The sequence below is a fragment of the Lytechinus pictus genome, chromosome 11 (assembly GCF_037042905.1).
Source record: "Lytechinus pictus isolate F3 Inbred chromosome 11, Lp3.0, whole genome shotgun sequence".
Lineage (NCBI taxonomy): Eukaryota > Metazoa > Echinodermata > Echinoidea > Temnopleuroida > Toxopneustidae > Lytechinus > Lytechinus pictus.
The window spans coordinates 3241873-3256037 of NC_087255.1; the positions used below are offsets into that span (position 1 = coordinate 3241873).

The window sequence follows — 14165 nt, forward strand, 5'->3', positions numbered from 1 at the left end:
AGTTCCTCCGACGAGAGAGCCCTATCCTCGAGTATTCCTCACATCGTCTGCACTGACGAAGGAAAACGGGTTTAGGTCCCTTCGGTAGCAATGATTCTGGGCGTGGCTCTATCTTGCTAGCATACATATTGTAAGCGTTCAAAAGTTAATTCTAAATATCAGGTTCAGAATTCAAATGATACACCAAATGTCACAATATAAATGCTCAAATTCTCAGATGCTTAATTGATTAAATATAAAACATTTCAAGATGTACAATTCGTTCTAACACAGAGGCTTTACACATCATCGCAAAAATATATACATGAAATGTTTTTAGCAAATACTTGAAATGTTAAATGATCTAAAATATGAACAAGATAAAACATACATAATAATTATAACTTTCTTAATGAATACCTTAAACATGTTAAACTTTCACAATCATTTCAATTTTTGGTGAAATAAATAAATAACTGTACACATGTATAAGTCTATTATAAGACCATCGAACAAATTCTTGAAAATGTATTTATATTACTATTATCTTTAATCATAATTTCACACACCTCCTTAAAAAACATGCATCATGTATCATTTGTCACTGAAATAATTTGCTCTTAGCCAATCAGATAGCTCGTATCAGTTGTCAGTGAAATAATTTGCTCTTAGCCAATCAGATAGCTCGTTTCATTTGTAATAATTTGCTCTTAGCCAATCAGATAGCTCGTTTCATTTGTCAGTGAAATAATTTGCTCTTAGCCAATCAGATAGCTCATATCATTTGTCAGTGAAATAATTTGCTCTTAGCCAATCAGATAGCTTGTATCATTTGTCAGTGAAACAATTTGCTCTTAGCCAATCAGATAGCTTGTTTCATTTGTCAGTGAAAAAATTTGCTCTTAGCCAATGATATAATCAGAGAGCTTGTATTTTTTTACCTTTGCCATTTTTACCTCTGTCATTTTTACCTTTGCCATTTTTACCTCTGCCATTTTTACCTCTGCCATTTTTACCTTTGCCATTTTTCCCCTCTGTCTTTTTTACCTTTGCCATTTTTACCTTTGCCATTTTTAGCTCTGTCATTTTTACCTTTGCCATTTTTACCTCTGCCATTTTTACCTCTGTTTTTTTTTACCTTTGCCATTTTTACCTCTGCCATTTATACCTTTGCCATTTTTACCTCTGCCTTTTTTACCTTTGCAATTTTTACTTCTGCCTTTTTTACCTTTGCCATTTTTACCTCTGCCTACTTTACATTTGCCATTTTTACCTCTGCCATTTTTACACCGAGCCGTCCCGGTCCTATGTCAAAACTCAAAGTAATTATAATAAAAAATATCAGCTCGTTTAGCGCGATCCATATCCACCTCACAATTTTCCTACAAAGTGCTTGAAATATAGAGCTGAAATTGACTCTTTTTCTATCGGTATATCAAACAGTTTAAGCTCGCGCTTCACGCTCGCTTTGATTTTCATGATAAAAGGTGTATTGAATGCCTATATTCCCTGAATTGAACCCCTAAACAGCGATATTTTAGTTATGTCACGGACGTACGCGGTCGTCGGTTTTACCTTAAAGGGAAATCCAACCCAAATAAAAACTTGTTTTTATAAGAAAAATAAAAATCAAACAAGTTGATAGGTCAAAGTTTGAACAATAATGGACAAACAACAAGAAAGTTATGAATTTTTAAAAGTTGTAAATATTGGTAATTACTATACCCATGGGGACTTCAAATTGGCCGCATATGGGATGTCATATAGTGATGTAAGGCAAGGACTACTCTTCCATGTACTCCAATACATATTATGGCTAAAAATGTAATTTTTCCAAAAAGTTTTATTTCAAATTATATTTTTCTTTCATGAGGACATAAAACAATATACTACCTGGGTTATATTTAGATTACTACCACAGGGGAATGGGTACTTAGGAGAAAACCACAAATCCCTGATAATAAAGTACATGGCCTATGGGAAAGTTGTCCTTGCCCCTTGTCATAATTTACTTACCCAGTTGCCAATTTGAAATCTACATAGTATTAGTGATCTCAATTTTAAAGCAGCTATAACTTTCTTATTGCTTGTCCGATTTCTTTCAAATTTTCATCATTCTGTTTAATTTATTTTTCTCCTTCCCAACACATCATTCAATGGCCAAGGCTGGATTCCCCTTTAACTACATCATTGGGTATACAGCCCAACCTCCCACACCTTGCGCAATTCGGACTCAACACGGAATTGACGGGGCAAAAAGTCCGGCAAAAAGTACTGGTACATCCTTTATAAAACATTTTAGTTTATACCCTCGCAAATCTGACCCTAAACACGTAGCTTTCCTAGCGATATACATGTAGATACCTTTTTTTAAAAATTATTTTAGTGTTTTTGACACCCTTAATATTACTTTACGTACGTCAAAAGACATAATTTTTACGTGTTTTTTGGTCCCGCATGCATGGTATCTACTCGTCAATGTAAGTGGTCCCTTTGGCCCGGGGGGGGGGGGGGCGGGGAGCAGTCAAATATATATTGCTGTACACACCAAAAATCGTGTTTAGGGTGTTTTTTTCAGTTTTGGACGCGGTTTGCGCGTGGACTCGTTAAGGGTATCAAAAACACAAATTTTTAAGAAAAAGGGTGGTTTTGAAAGACTGGTCAATGGTCAGTCATGGGGTCGAACGTATTTATGGTATGTTTTTTCCCCAAGGCTTTTTTTTTTTTAAAGACTAGCCAAACGTGTTTAGGGTATGGCCCCCCGGCCCCCAGGTCATATTGGCGACAACTTGTTGAGGGGCCAAAATGTGAAAATATAACCTGCAAAAAAACTTGTTTAGGGGGGTATTTTGCACACAGGGAAAAACTCGTTTAGGGTTTTTTTGGAAATTCCTGGGTCACGCATGTGTTCAGCAATATTTGACTGGCCCCAGCCCTGGCCCTCTGGGCGAATAATTCAGAACCTATTTGGGAACCCGGGTGCAAACGCTAGATGAATCCCATTTGGGGTAAGTGGAATTCATGTGGGTCCCATAATTATGAGTAAAAAATTGAGTAAAAATCGTTCCCAGGGCCCTGCAGCATGACATACCTGCGTTAAGAATATTCTAGGTCAGTATTTATTTGGGGGTATAAAAAGAAGTTTTTCATTTTTATTTTGTTTTCTTGTATAACAGCGACACCGTAGTTGACGAGATTCCGAACATGTTTCGTTCCAAAATCCAGACCATGGCTGATGAAACAGTGGAATTCGGCATTAATAAGAGTTATGCACAGAATTACAATAAATGGAGAAGGAAAGAAGAAATGCAGAAGTGTAAGTAGTTATAGATCACTTCTGGTCCGAAACAAATAAGTTAGATCTAGTATCTAGATGAGTTGGCATCATCACCTCGAGGCTCGAGCGAAGTTCGTGCAGGCTCCACTCCACTTCACTACGCCTACGGTACCGGTAGGTACCGGTACCGGACGCTGCCCAATTCTCGCTCACCCTCACTTGAAAAAAGCGCGATGCGCACGCTGCTTATTATGATTATCATTTTAAATTCGTCCCAAATTCCTTATTGTTTAGTATACTCGCATAATTAAGCAGCCAAGCAGTAGAGGCGCTGGTCAGAAAATTGGGATCGTCCCAGTTTACAGGGACTGTCTCAGTTTATAAGGATTTCTTCACACAAGAAATCTAGGAAAGTTCATTCACCTGTCAAGTGCCGACACCATTCAAGTGTGCTAGTCAATGTAAACATATCGGGTTTCATAACAAGATTATTGGAAGACAGTAAGTCATGAAAAATAGACGGTGAACTGGGGGGAATTGAGGTCACTGAATCTATTTTTAGCACTCTCAATTCCCGTAATTGCTGTCTTTGTCCCGTAGGGGGAAGTGAAAAAAAAACGTCCCCATAATAAACAAGGACAGTCTCAATTTAATATCAAGACATGATTTGTCTTGGTTTATGAGGATATCCTTGTTTTCTGGGACAATCCCAATTTTTGGACCAGCGCCTCTACTGCCAAGAGGAGACCATTACATGAAAAAACCAAGTGTGGAAAAATAAAATCAATCCCTTTAAATTTATAATTCATCGTGAAATACTGCTTTAAATGTAACCCGATAACTGTTTGAACTTCGATCAACTGTACCGGTACCGCAACTGCACCAAATTACGTTTTTTTTCAATCACTTTAAAAACTCCTAAAAACAGTGAAAAATGTTATATTCTTATATGATGAAAGAAAATGTGAGAGTCGTAGGTGCGGGAGATCCTGATATGTCGTCATGACAAATTTTTCTAGAATGAATATTTGTTGTGTGAATGAATTAGCGAGGGCATACCTTGAGATAGCAGCCTGCCCTAACTCCGCTCACCCTGATTGTGTATGATAATCATTGTAAGAGTATAGGGCCTAAACGGAATTGTCATAATTTTTCAAGTAGACTTTTCTTTAGAATCTGATTTTTTGTGTCATTTCCTCTATTTTGATGGTGCTGAACATGAATCCGCTTGTTGCCAGTTTCATAAATGCCTCCTTCCGCCGTTGCCATGGCAACTGATTAATATGTTTTTAAAAAATAACATATTGTGCCTATATATATGGCACATTACCCTGTCAATTTAAATGGTCCAATCTATCATTCTTAAGCCTTCCAAATTCGATTTCTAGATATAGGCCTATCAAGTCATCAAAGTATTTGCAAAAGATCCATTGCCATGGTAACGGCTTATCTTTCCCGCAGAAAAATACAATTGTCTTGATTGCCTGCCGAGACGGCGCCGCTTTTTCCGACGGCGCCGCGCGGGCGGCGTCGTAAACATTGAAATCTTAAAACAGGATATGTTTGTGAAATGTAATCATAAGTTTGAAATAGGCCTACAGGTTTTTATAGCTATCAATGCCTATCATGAAACTTAGAAATAAGGGAGTCAGTGAAAATCCTATAGTGAGTTTCAGGTCATGCCACGGTCAAAGGTAATTTAAGGTAAATGAACTTTGGCCAATGACGTTGGGGGCATTTATTGAATTGCCATCATAAATCAACATTATGGTGGGAAAAGATGAATGGTGGAAAATGACAATGAAAATGCCAAAATTTATATAGGTTTGACTAATTCATTTGAATTAAATATCGAAAACAACAGAGTGTTCTGCATGGATATAAGTTCATTTGAATGCATGGTAATGGTATGTTGCCATGGTAACGCCTGATTACTCTACTAATTCAACTCGTGAATTTAATATGAGATAAAAATTAAGAGTAAACAATGTAGGAATGTCTGAATTTATTTCAGGTCATAATTCAGTATAGGCCTACCTCATAAGAAACATCGCTTCAATAAAAATAGTGGTAATATTTGCTTGTACAACTTTCTAAGAGAAATCAGCTCGATTGATCAGCCTATATTATTATGCTCATTATGTTAGCTAGAGCAGATTATAACTGTAATGCATGAATAATAAAGTCAGTCTTAAAAGAGATCGAAAAGAGATCGAGTGTCATATAAATTCATGAACAAATTTTTTTTGCTTGTCAAATTTTCCAGCCCCTTGCCTCACCCCCTACTTTTTGGGAAAGATTTCCGCCCCTGATTCAGAGAAAAAATGAGACATTTTAAGCACTTTTGTAATGATGTTTTATCTTACAAACCGAGAATGACTTGAAAACAAGACATGAATAATGAAACAAACGGGCAATGCGGGCACGAAGCGCAGGCTGAATAGTTATTTTGTTCTAAATGAAGGGTACAGGTATTTGTCAGTCCCCCAACTCTCATTTTCGTCTTGTCTTCTTCCTTTTATTTTCCTTCCTCTTAATCTTTTTTTTTCATTTCATTATTTTCCTATTCCGGCCTCGATTGATACCTCTTCCGTTGTATTTTTTGCGACGCGGCCATTTTTTCTTCTTTATACTCTTTTACATTTTCCTCTCTCACTTCTCCTATGATTTCTTCTCTATCTCCCCCTCTCTCTCCCTTTAGCTGAGGGTGACGGCAAAAAAAGCCCCTCGGTCGTCAACGATTTATCATGGAGCAGGCAGATAAGCTGATGTTTACAGAAATGTTGAAAGATGATCATAAGAGTTTGTCACTGAGTCACCAGAAATATTTCGAGATTTAATTGTAATCATTGTCCCAGTCCAAAGTGTGTGGGAAAAAGTTTTACAAAAATTATCTTGCTATATAATGAATCGTAGGGTCATCAATGCTAAAAAATGAGACTTCGATGTTTATCACTAAATACCGACGTACAAACAACTTGGAGATATAGGGATAGTTTTTTTTTGTTCTGGGGTGAAGCCCCTCCCCCGGTTCCGCGGCCCCTGGCATGTCTTCTAGGCTATTATCGATCGTAATACTGGTTTTTTATGTGGCGTATTCATATTTTGATGATTATCAATATTATTTACTCAGAGTATGAAATTTATGGATAATTTAATTGGAATGAAACAAGGATTTTATACACGTCACCTCAAATAGATGTGTAATTAGGCCTATATGTGATAACTTATGAGCCTAATGATACATATATTTTATGTTAGGCCCATACGCATTATCTGCATGCCTATCTGATTCATATCTAAAAATCTAAATAAAATAAAGAATTTAAATGAATAAATAAGAAAAAATCTCCCACTAATGGGCCTATATAGGCCTTTTGAACTCGGTCAGTAGTTTCCTGATTGATTTGAATAGATGAAACTTTGTCATGTTTCTGGAGATTTCCTTTTTTTATTGTGTTTTGTTTGAAAACGGAACAGGATTTAAATTGACCAATTTATTTTGAACAAATAGAATTTTCTTGAGTGCCTTTTTCCCTCTCCTATTATTGACGGGAGTTCGAATATGAACTTAAACCAGCGAGGTGATTAAATATTTATTGTTGTTTTTCAAGATGAGCTTTTTTTAAATGAAAGTCAATATAAGGGAATCCCCCAAAAATATTATCGGAGTTCAGGGTTCAAGGTTTATGCACATCAACATTTCACATTTTCAAAAAATCAAGAATTCAATACAAACAATAATATTATACAATACAAGTTTTCATAGATAAGCATAAATAAACATCGTTAAAATATTAAATGTATACATAATATAACAATAGAAAAAAGTACTAGAATGTATTCTTGTAATTGGTTCTAAAATTATGACAAAGAAAGAAAATGAGAGATGTGGATATGAGGGAGCTAAAAGTAAAAGCAAAGCTTGTTGGTTGAAGGCTCCAAAGAATATGCAGTGAGAGTCCCATAAAATATCAATACGACAAGAAAAAGTAATAAAGAGTAAACAAAAAAGTGGGATACACGAATACATACTTGATAAATAATGAGTCAAGACAGTGTAAAAGCAACAAATTTGAATTAGAACCTGAAGGAGGATGCAAATAATTATTTCTAAAAAAAAAAAAAAATAATGGAAATCAATGGGTGATTTCAAGTTCGGTGTTCGGTGTTGGTGTTGAGAGCGTAAAAAGGCCGCTGAACCGAGCTCCAACACCGAGCTGGGTTCAGAGGAATGATACCGATTGCGTTATCGATAGCACATGACGTCACACCTCTGCGCTGCGCTGCTAAATCATCTAAACTCCACGCGAGAAGTCTCGACGACGAAAATGAAATCTGAGAGAAATGCATTAAATGCTCATCGTTCAGAATACAAATGTTTTAATTAATTCAAGAATTCAAAAGAGTGAACATTATTCTTCATCAAAATATATACAGCTCAAATGATTTGTACTTTATAGCTAAACTGTAAAAGCTAATTTTACGGGGATGTTTCATCGTGTTCGCCGCCTGTTCAAGAGCTTGAGATTGCCAACACCAACACCAACACCGAACTTGAAATCATGATTTTCCCAATCCCTGGGGGTTGGTGTTGGTGAATGGGGAAATTGCACGTAGATCGTCAACACCAGCCGCAGTGCTGGGTTCAGCAGACGACATTCAACACCAGCATTCAACACGATCTGCCGGAAATACGTCATATTTTCCGAGGTCAATCCCAACACCAGCCTGATTTCAAGTACGGTGTTGTGGCTAGTGTTGTCACAACACCAACACCAGATTTCAACACCGTACTTGAAATCACCCAATGGTCAATGGCATCAGGGGGCGATGAGCGGAAGGGACAACAAGGGGGGGGGGGGCACTCAAGTTGGATGAGTGGCGAAAATGATTACTTTGAATGGCGAATGTGCTAAAAGAGCTTTATAGCGTTTTATTTATAAGAATGTAAATTCATCAATATTGATATTTTAAGTTAATTAAGTTAACTTAACTATATCAAGCATGTTATTCTATTATATATAACATTTTTGTTCATGCTGACTCTTTTATCCACTTCCGATTTTATGTAAGCACCCTTATTATAGCACTGGTTAGGGTCATGGTCTTTATTGACAACAGTAATTTATTTGATCCAGTGGGTGCTCAATCTATACTCTGTTAATGTTGTATTACATTAATTGTTCCAATTTCATATACTTTTCATTTCCGAAATAAATAAATAAATAAATAATGATATACTCATAAAATTCATGAATGGATTAGAATCATATTCATATTATTAGACAATTGAAATCAGTTAAAAGTTTGTCGGGAAAGGTTTTTTGAAAATATGTATTTTATAAAAAATACGGAATAAAGTTTGGAGGATAAAAAAAAATGATATATAGGCGTAGATCAGTAACAAAAAGTTTGAGGCCCTAAAAATAATTGCACTTGGCGAAAGAAACATTTTATACAGTGTATAGTACTATAAAACTTGTATTACAGTACATTTAATCACAACAAAATTACACACTTTCTCACTCAGAAGTGCAAGAAAAAAGGGTAGAAAAAAGGGTTAGACAGTATCAGGCCTTATAAACTACATGTATGAATGCGCGCGCTAAGTGAGCGGAGTTAGGGCAGTGGTGAGCGGCGAATGGGACAGGCGCAAGGGGTGCCGAAAACGGCGAATTACACAGCGGTGCTTTGAAGACATATAATTATTATCCTATGAAACAATTTTCCAGTCTTTTCTCTTTCAGTTGACATAAAGAAGAAAGGGTATCATAGCTAATTGAATGAAACATAAAGGAAAATACGTAAACTGAGCGACGATTGGGCAGCGTACGGTACCGCTACACTACACTCCACCTACCCAAACTTCACTCACACGTATTGCGAGGTTAGAATTAGTATAGGATCACTCACACGTATTGCGAGGTTAGTATTAGTATACTAACCTCGCACCACGAACCGCGTTTGGCAGTGGATTTCTAACTAGTGGGTCGCGCGTGCTAGGATCTCACTTCTTGGGTCCACAACACACGACTTCTATGGCTTGAATTTTCTGTGCGCGGCGGCATGTAATGAACCCTTGGGTGGTATAGGATGGGGGGTCGGGTGTCCGGACACTTTATATTTTTGAAGCCTTCCTTTTTGTCTTAAGATTACACTAAAAATATGAAGGCCAATATGAATTCAATAGTTGTAATCATCCTCTATTTTGTTCTCTATAAAAAGTATAAATAATATTTTCTAACATTTTGTACTAAAAATTGATGTAACTTCGCTTGTAATTTTTTCCAAATGACTTTCTAAAATTGATCGTCCGGACCACCCACGGGTACATTACCACCGCTGTGCACAGGATAACCACTGGCACGGCACTTGCAATACGTTTATTCGTCTATTGTAAAAATTAGAAATAGATACCTATTTAAGGCCATGAGAAGTAAGGTATTAGATTTGCGTCCAAAATTTTTTCAAATGACATGAGGCTTTTTTTCATTATTCATTGTCTAGCGGGCGTGTGCATTTTGCTTATTACATGACGTCATCTAGCCACTGCTGAGAGCCAATTTATGAATGAAAATATAGTACATGTAAGCATGCGCATTGCAAGCCTTCCATAGCCCCACACAGTATTCCACCAAAACAAGTGTGCAATTCTCTATCACCTCGTACCAAAATCGACCTAGAATTTCACTTTCCTATATTTCATGTGAATTATGAAAGGTATTCTCGGAGGATCTATTTTCTCACCGATACCGCACAGGTAAGTGAATTTCGATTACTTCTTGCTTTTCGGTCAAAATCTTACGAATTAGCGTCGATATGGCATCGTGTTCGTTGGAGTTTGTAGAGTCTATCGCAACGTGTACAAAGTCAATTGATTTCCGGGTTTCGGAGCGTCTCGTGAATATGCATGAATTGTCGAGTCTCGATAATTTTCGATCAATACTGGAGCGATCCGATCACGAACCAGACCATTTCCCGCGTAGACAATGTGACCGGATATCGTTATCGCTATCGATACTTTCGCACGCAGTCCGAAGGAATTATTTTGGCAACACGTAGTCATGACGTGATCTGCGCGATTGGCCAATCAGCGATCTCCGATTCGCTGAGCCGAGACAGTCTATCTGTTGTACAATTTGCCACAGCTAGCTAGCTGTGCGAAGATCGAAGGTGCGCTGCAGTGGTATACCGTATGCACGTAGTAAGTGCATATTTACTGCCCTGCGATGATTTGGAACTTGTAATTTCGTGATGGAGAGCAAGGAAATGACTTTTTTTGAAATAATGAAATTTTTTAGAAATAATGAAATTTTCATGCGGGAGGTTTTGGAGCATGCGGGCGGTGGACGCAAATCTAAAACTTTCATTCTCTTGGCCTAATGTGAGATAAGCTTTGGATATGAAACTTACCAAACGATATGAAGCCAATTTCAATTCCTTTCTGTCTTTCTGGTACTTTATATCGATGATTTTTCTTGATGTCGAAGCAGGCATGGGGCCGATTCGCTGGTTCTCTCTATACGCACAGAGAGGGCGCGCGATATTATTTAATAAACTTGCTTGTTTGTGTCGTTGACGTCAGATCAGCTGTACTGCTGGTTGCGTTCTAGGCGCTCCACATTTTTTTCGCTGTTCACTGTTATTTTATGATGTAGCGCCATCAGCGATTATACGTGACATGCAACCTGTTGATTTTTTGGTACGATTTCCTATTATGCGCCGGCGACTTGAATCTAGACTGTTCGATAGGAAAAATTCGCATTTCGATTGTTGTTTGCGTAATTTCCACCGCAGTATTAAGGATCGGACGGAGTAACTGGCTGAGATTTGGAGGTAAGCGTTTAAAATCCATTTTTATAGATACGTTCGTGCTGATTTTTAAAATTAGATTACATTATAAGATTAAGATGACTAAATTTAGTATATTGTGAAGATTTAGGCGTGTTTCATATTCTCACATTCGTGTGATGAATGAAAATGTCATAATTCATTATGAAATGACATGCGTTGTGCGAGGTTAGTATACTAACCTCGCATGTTGTGTGAGTGCGTCCGGACACACAACCTGTCCGGACACACAACAACTGGGTATACTAACCTCGCACCATTAACCACATTTGGCAATGGATTTCTAACTCACGCGTGCTGCGATCCCACTTCTGGTGTCCACAACGCACAACTTCTATTGCTTGATTTTTTTTGTGCACGGCGGCATGTAATGAACCCTTGATTGAGTGCCCGAACTTCGCCTTCGGGACGGTGAACTCGATCGGATATTCCGAGTGACAAAGGTGGGATGGAAATGTTATTATAAAAATTATAGAAAAAAAATATAACGAGAAAGAAAAAAAACCTTAATTTCTTACTCTTCACCCGCATTTCACTCCGTGTCCATCCTCCGGTTATCCTCAAAATTGATGATTTTGGGCCAGTATCTATTTCCTCACACGTATGATTATTCACGGCTGATTTCAAAACATCGCATGCGATCGTTGCAGGTCAAACAGCATTAATATACCGATATAAGGTCAAATGCATGCAATATTTTGAAATCGGCCGTGAATAATACGTGTGAGGAAATAGATACTGGCCCAAAATTACCAATTTTGAGGATAACCGGAGGATGGACACGGACACTCACACTAGTACGAGGTTAGTATATATACTAACCTCGTACACCGGACCGTGTTTGACCCTGGATTTCGAAGTAGTCGGCAAACATCGCTTCATTGCTGATGTAATATTTGCCGAAACTCCTCGCTACTCACCGGGGCTCTTTCCGGTAAGTAGCAATACATTAAAAAATTAAAAATGTAATTTGAATATAATAATCGGTCAAAAAGAGCAAATTTCGCTTACCTCGGCCTGGAAAGTGACTTCGCTTGTCTCTTCTATGGAAATACAAGGAAGCCCGTTGGTGGCGCTATTAAATTTCACAACCTTGATTCAGCTCCTCGGTAATTTATAACTGTGTCTAAATTCTTTGAATGCGCAATTCTCATGATTGATTTACTAATTATGGGCACCAATAAATGAAATACCTTCAAAAACATAATTCAAGATTATTATTGGCGATGATAACACTTTTTTGCAATAAATTTAAAACGATGACTAATAAAGAAAAATTGAAAAAAATATACGTGCCTGGAATGATACCAGCAGTACAGGCTTTAACGAACGTCAATAATACGGTATACCAAAGTCTATACAATGAAAAGATTGGACACTTTACGGACTTAGCGTAATGCCTGGCGTCGATTTGCGTGTAAAATAGTGTAGGTGCCTAGTCTTTCCCTTGTCGTGTCTTTGATATGAATATACATCGTGCGCCCTCTTAAGGCAAAAATTGATATTCGCGCTGACACATTTTTATCTCCGTGAAATCTTCACTAAAGATCAAGAAAATATATATATTTTTTAAAAGAAACTTCAAAGAGAAGGCACGGAATGATCTAAATGATTCGGTAAGTGTCATAGCAGAATGTGAAATACCGGATTATGCGTGATGTTTTATGTGGGCGAAAGCCCAGTAGTTTATGGATGTGTCGTGTGTGTCGCGTGCATATGAATGATATTCCTTCGCACGCGAGATGATATGAACCCATGGGTGGGACACGGATAGACAGGAATAACCGTCGTTTCTGGGGATTCATTCAACAACTTCTGACATTTTACTATCATCCCCATTCACCGACGGTCACCCAAGGGTTCATTACATGCCGCCGCGCACAGAAAAATCAAGCCATAGAAGTCGTGTGTTGTGGACCCAAGAAGTGAGATCCCAGCACGCGCGACCCACTAGTTAGAAATCCACTGCCAAACGCGGTTCGTGGTGCGAGGTTAGTATACTCATACTAACCTCGCAATACATGTGAGTGACCGACGGTAGTGTGTTAGTGCGAGCCTGCATGTGTAATCATTTCTCCCAATTTGAGTGACCGGGTTTATAGATTTTTATTTAAAAAAAATTCTAAATGACATTATCATTTTGAACGAATGCCCCATATTTTTGTTAGACTCTAATCTTTCTTTTGATAAAAAATATTGAAAATATACGTTACCGATGATTTACCTTTACCCGAGATTCTGGAAGAATGCTAATGATCCCAGCAGTCGTGCTTCCAGTTCAAGTCCTTCATCCTTCTCGTTAGTTAGGTATCTTCATAGCAGTCTAACTTGGAAATCTACACCGTCCTCGACATTAGTATGGTTTATACATCATAGGGTGAGCAGTACCGCTGGTCTGCCCACACCTTGTCTAGCCTTATTTTGAAACTGTTCACTGTCTGAGCTGTGACTACCTCTTCGGGCAGCGAATTCCAGTCATTTATGACACGCTGGCTGAATACATCTTGTCTGATCTTTGTCAAGCATCTGGGTTTTGAGAGCTTCAGACTATGCCCTCTTGTGTTGCCTGTTGCAAACACAAAGAAAGTATCACCTGGAATGCGTTCAAATCCATGGATTATTTTGAACACCTGTATCATATCTCCTCGTCTTCTGCGGTACTTGAGAGAAGGAAGATTGAGTGCTTTTAATCTCTCTGTGTATGTGCAGTTTCTGATGGCATAGATCATTTTTGTTGCTCTCTTCTGTACCTTCTCAATGGCTTTACTGTCACTCTTGAATCTCGGATACCATATAGAGTTGCCAAAGTCAATGATCGGCCTGACAAGTCCTTTGTACAGTTTTGGGATTGTAGATTTGTCTCTACATTCAAAACTGCGGCGAATGCATGAAAGTATCCCATTGGCTTTTTTGACAACATATGCAACATGGTTATGGAATTTGAGCTCTTCATCAACCAGTATGCCAAGGTCTCTCTCCACTGCGGTATGCTCAAGAACGTCTTCTCCGAGTGAGTAGGAGTGTTTGACATTTCCAGGGCCTACATGTAGTACTT

The 14165-nt window shown here is 37.9% G+C and overlaps 1 protein-coding gene across 1 annotated transcript in view; it reads left to right on the forward strand.

Annotated features, from left to right (window-relative positions):
* The first annotated feature begins 3162 nt into the window (after positions 1 to 3162).
* The window catches only part of LOC129271098 (protein KRI1 homolog), a 101991-nt gene continuing 90988 nt past the window's right edge, over positions 3163 to 14165 (forward strand). The window contains exon 1 of the mRNA XM_054908458.2: positions 3163 to 3295. Coding sequence (XP_054764433.2) covers positions 3184 to 3295 — 112 coding nt within the window. The 5' untranslated portion in view covers positions 3163 to 3183. The remainder of the gene's footprint in view (positions 3296 to 14165) is intronic.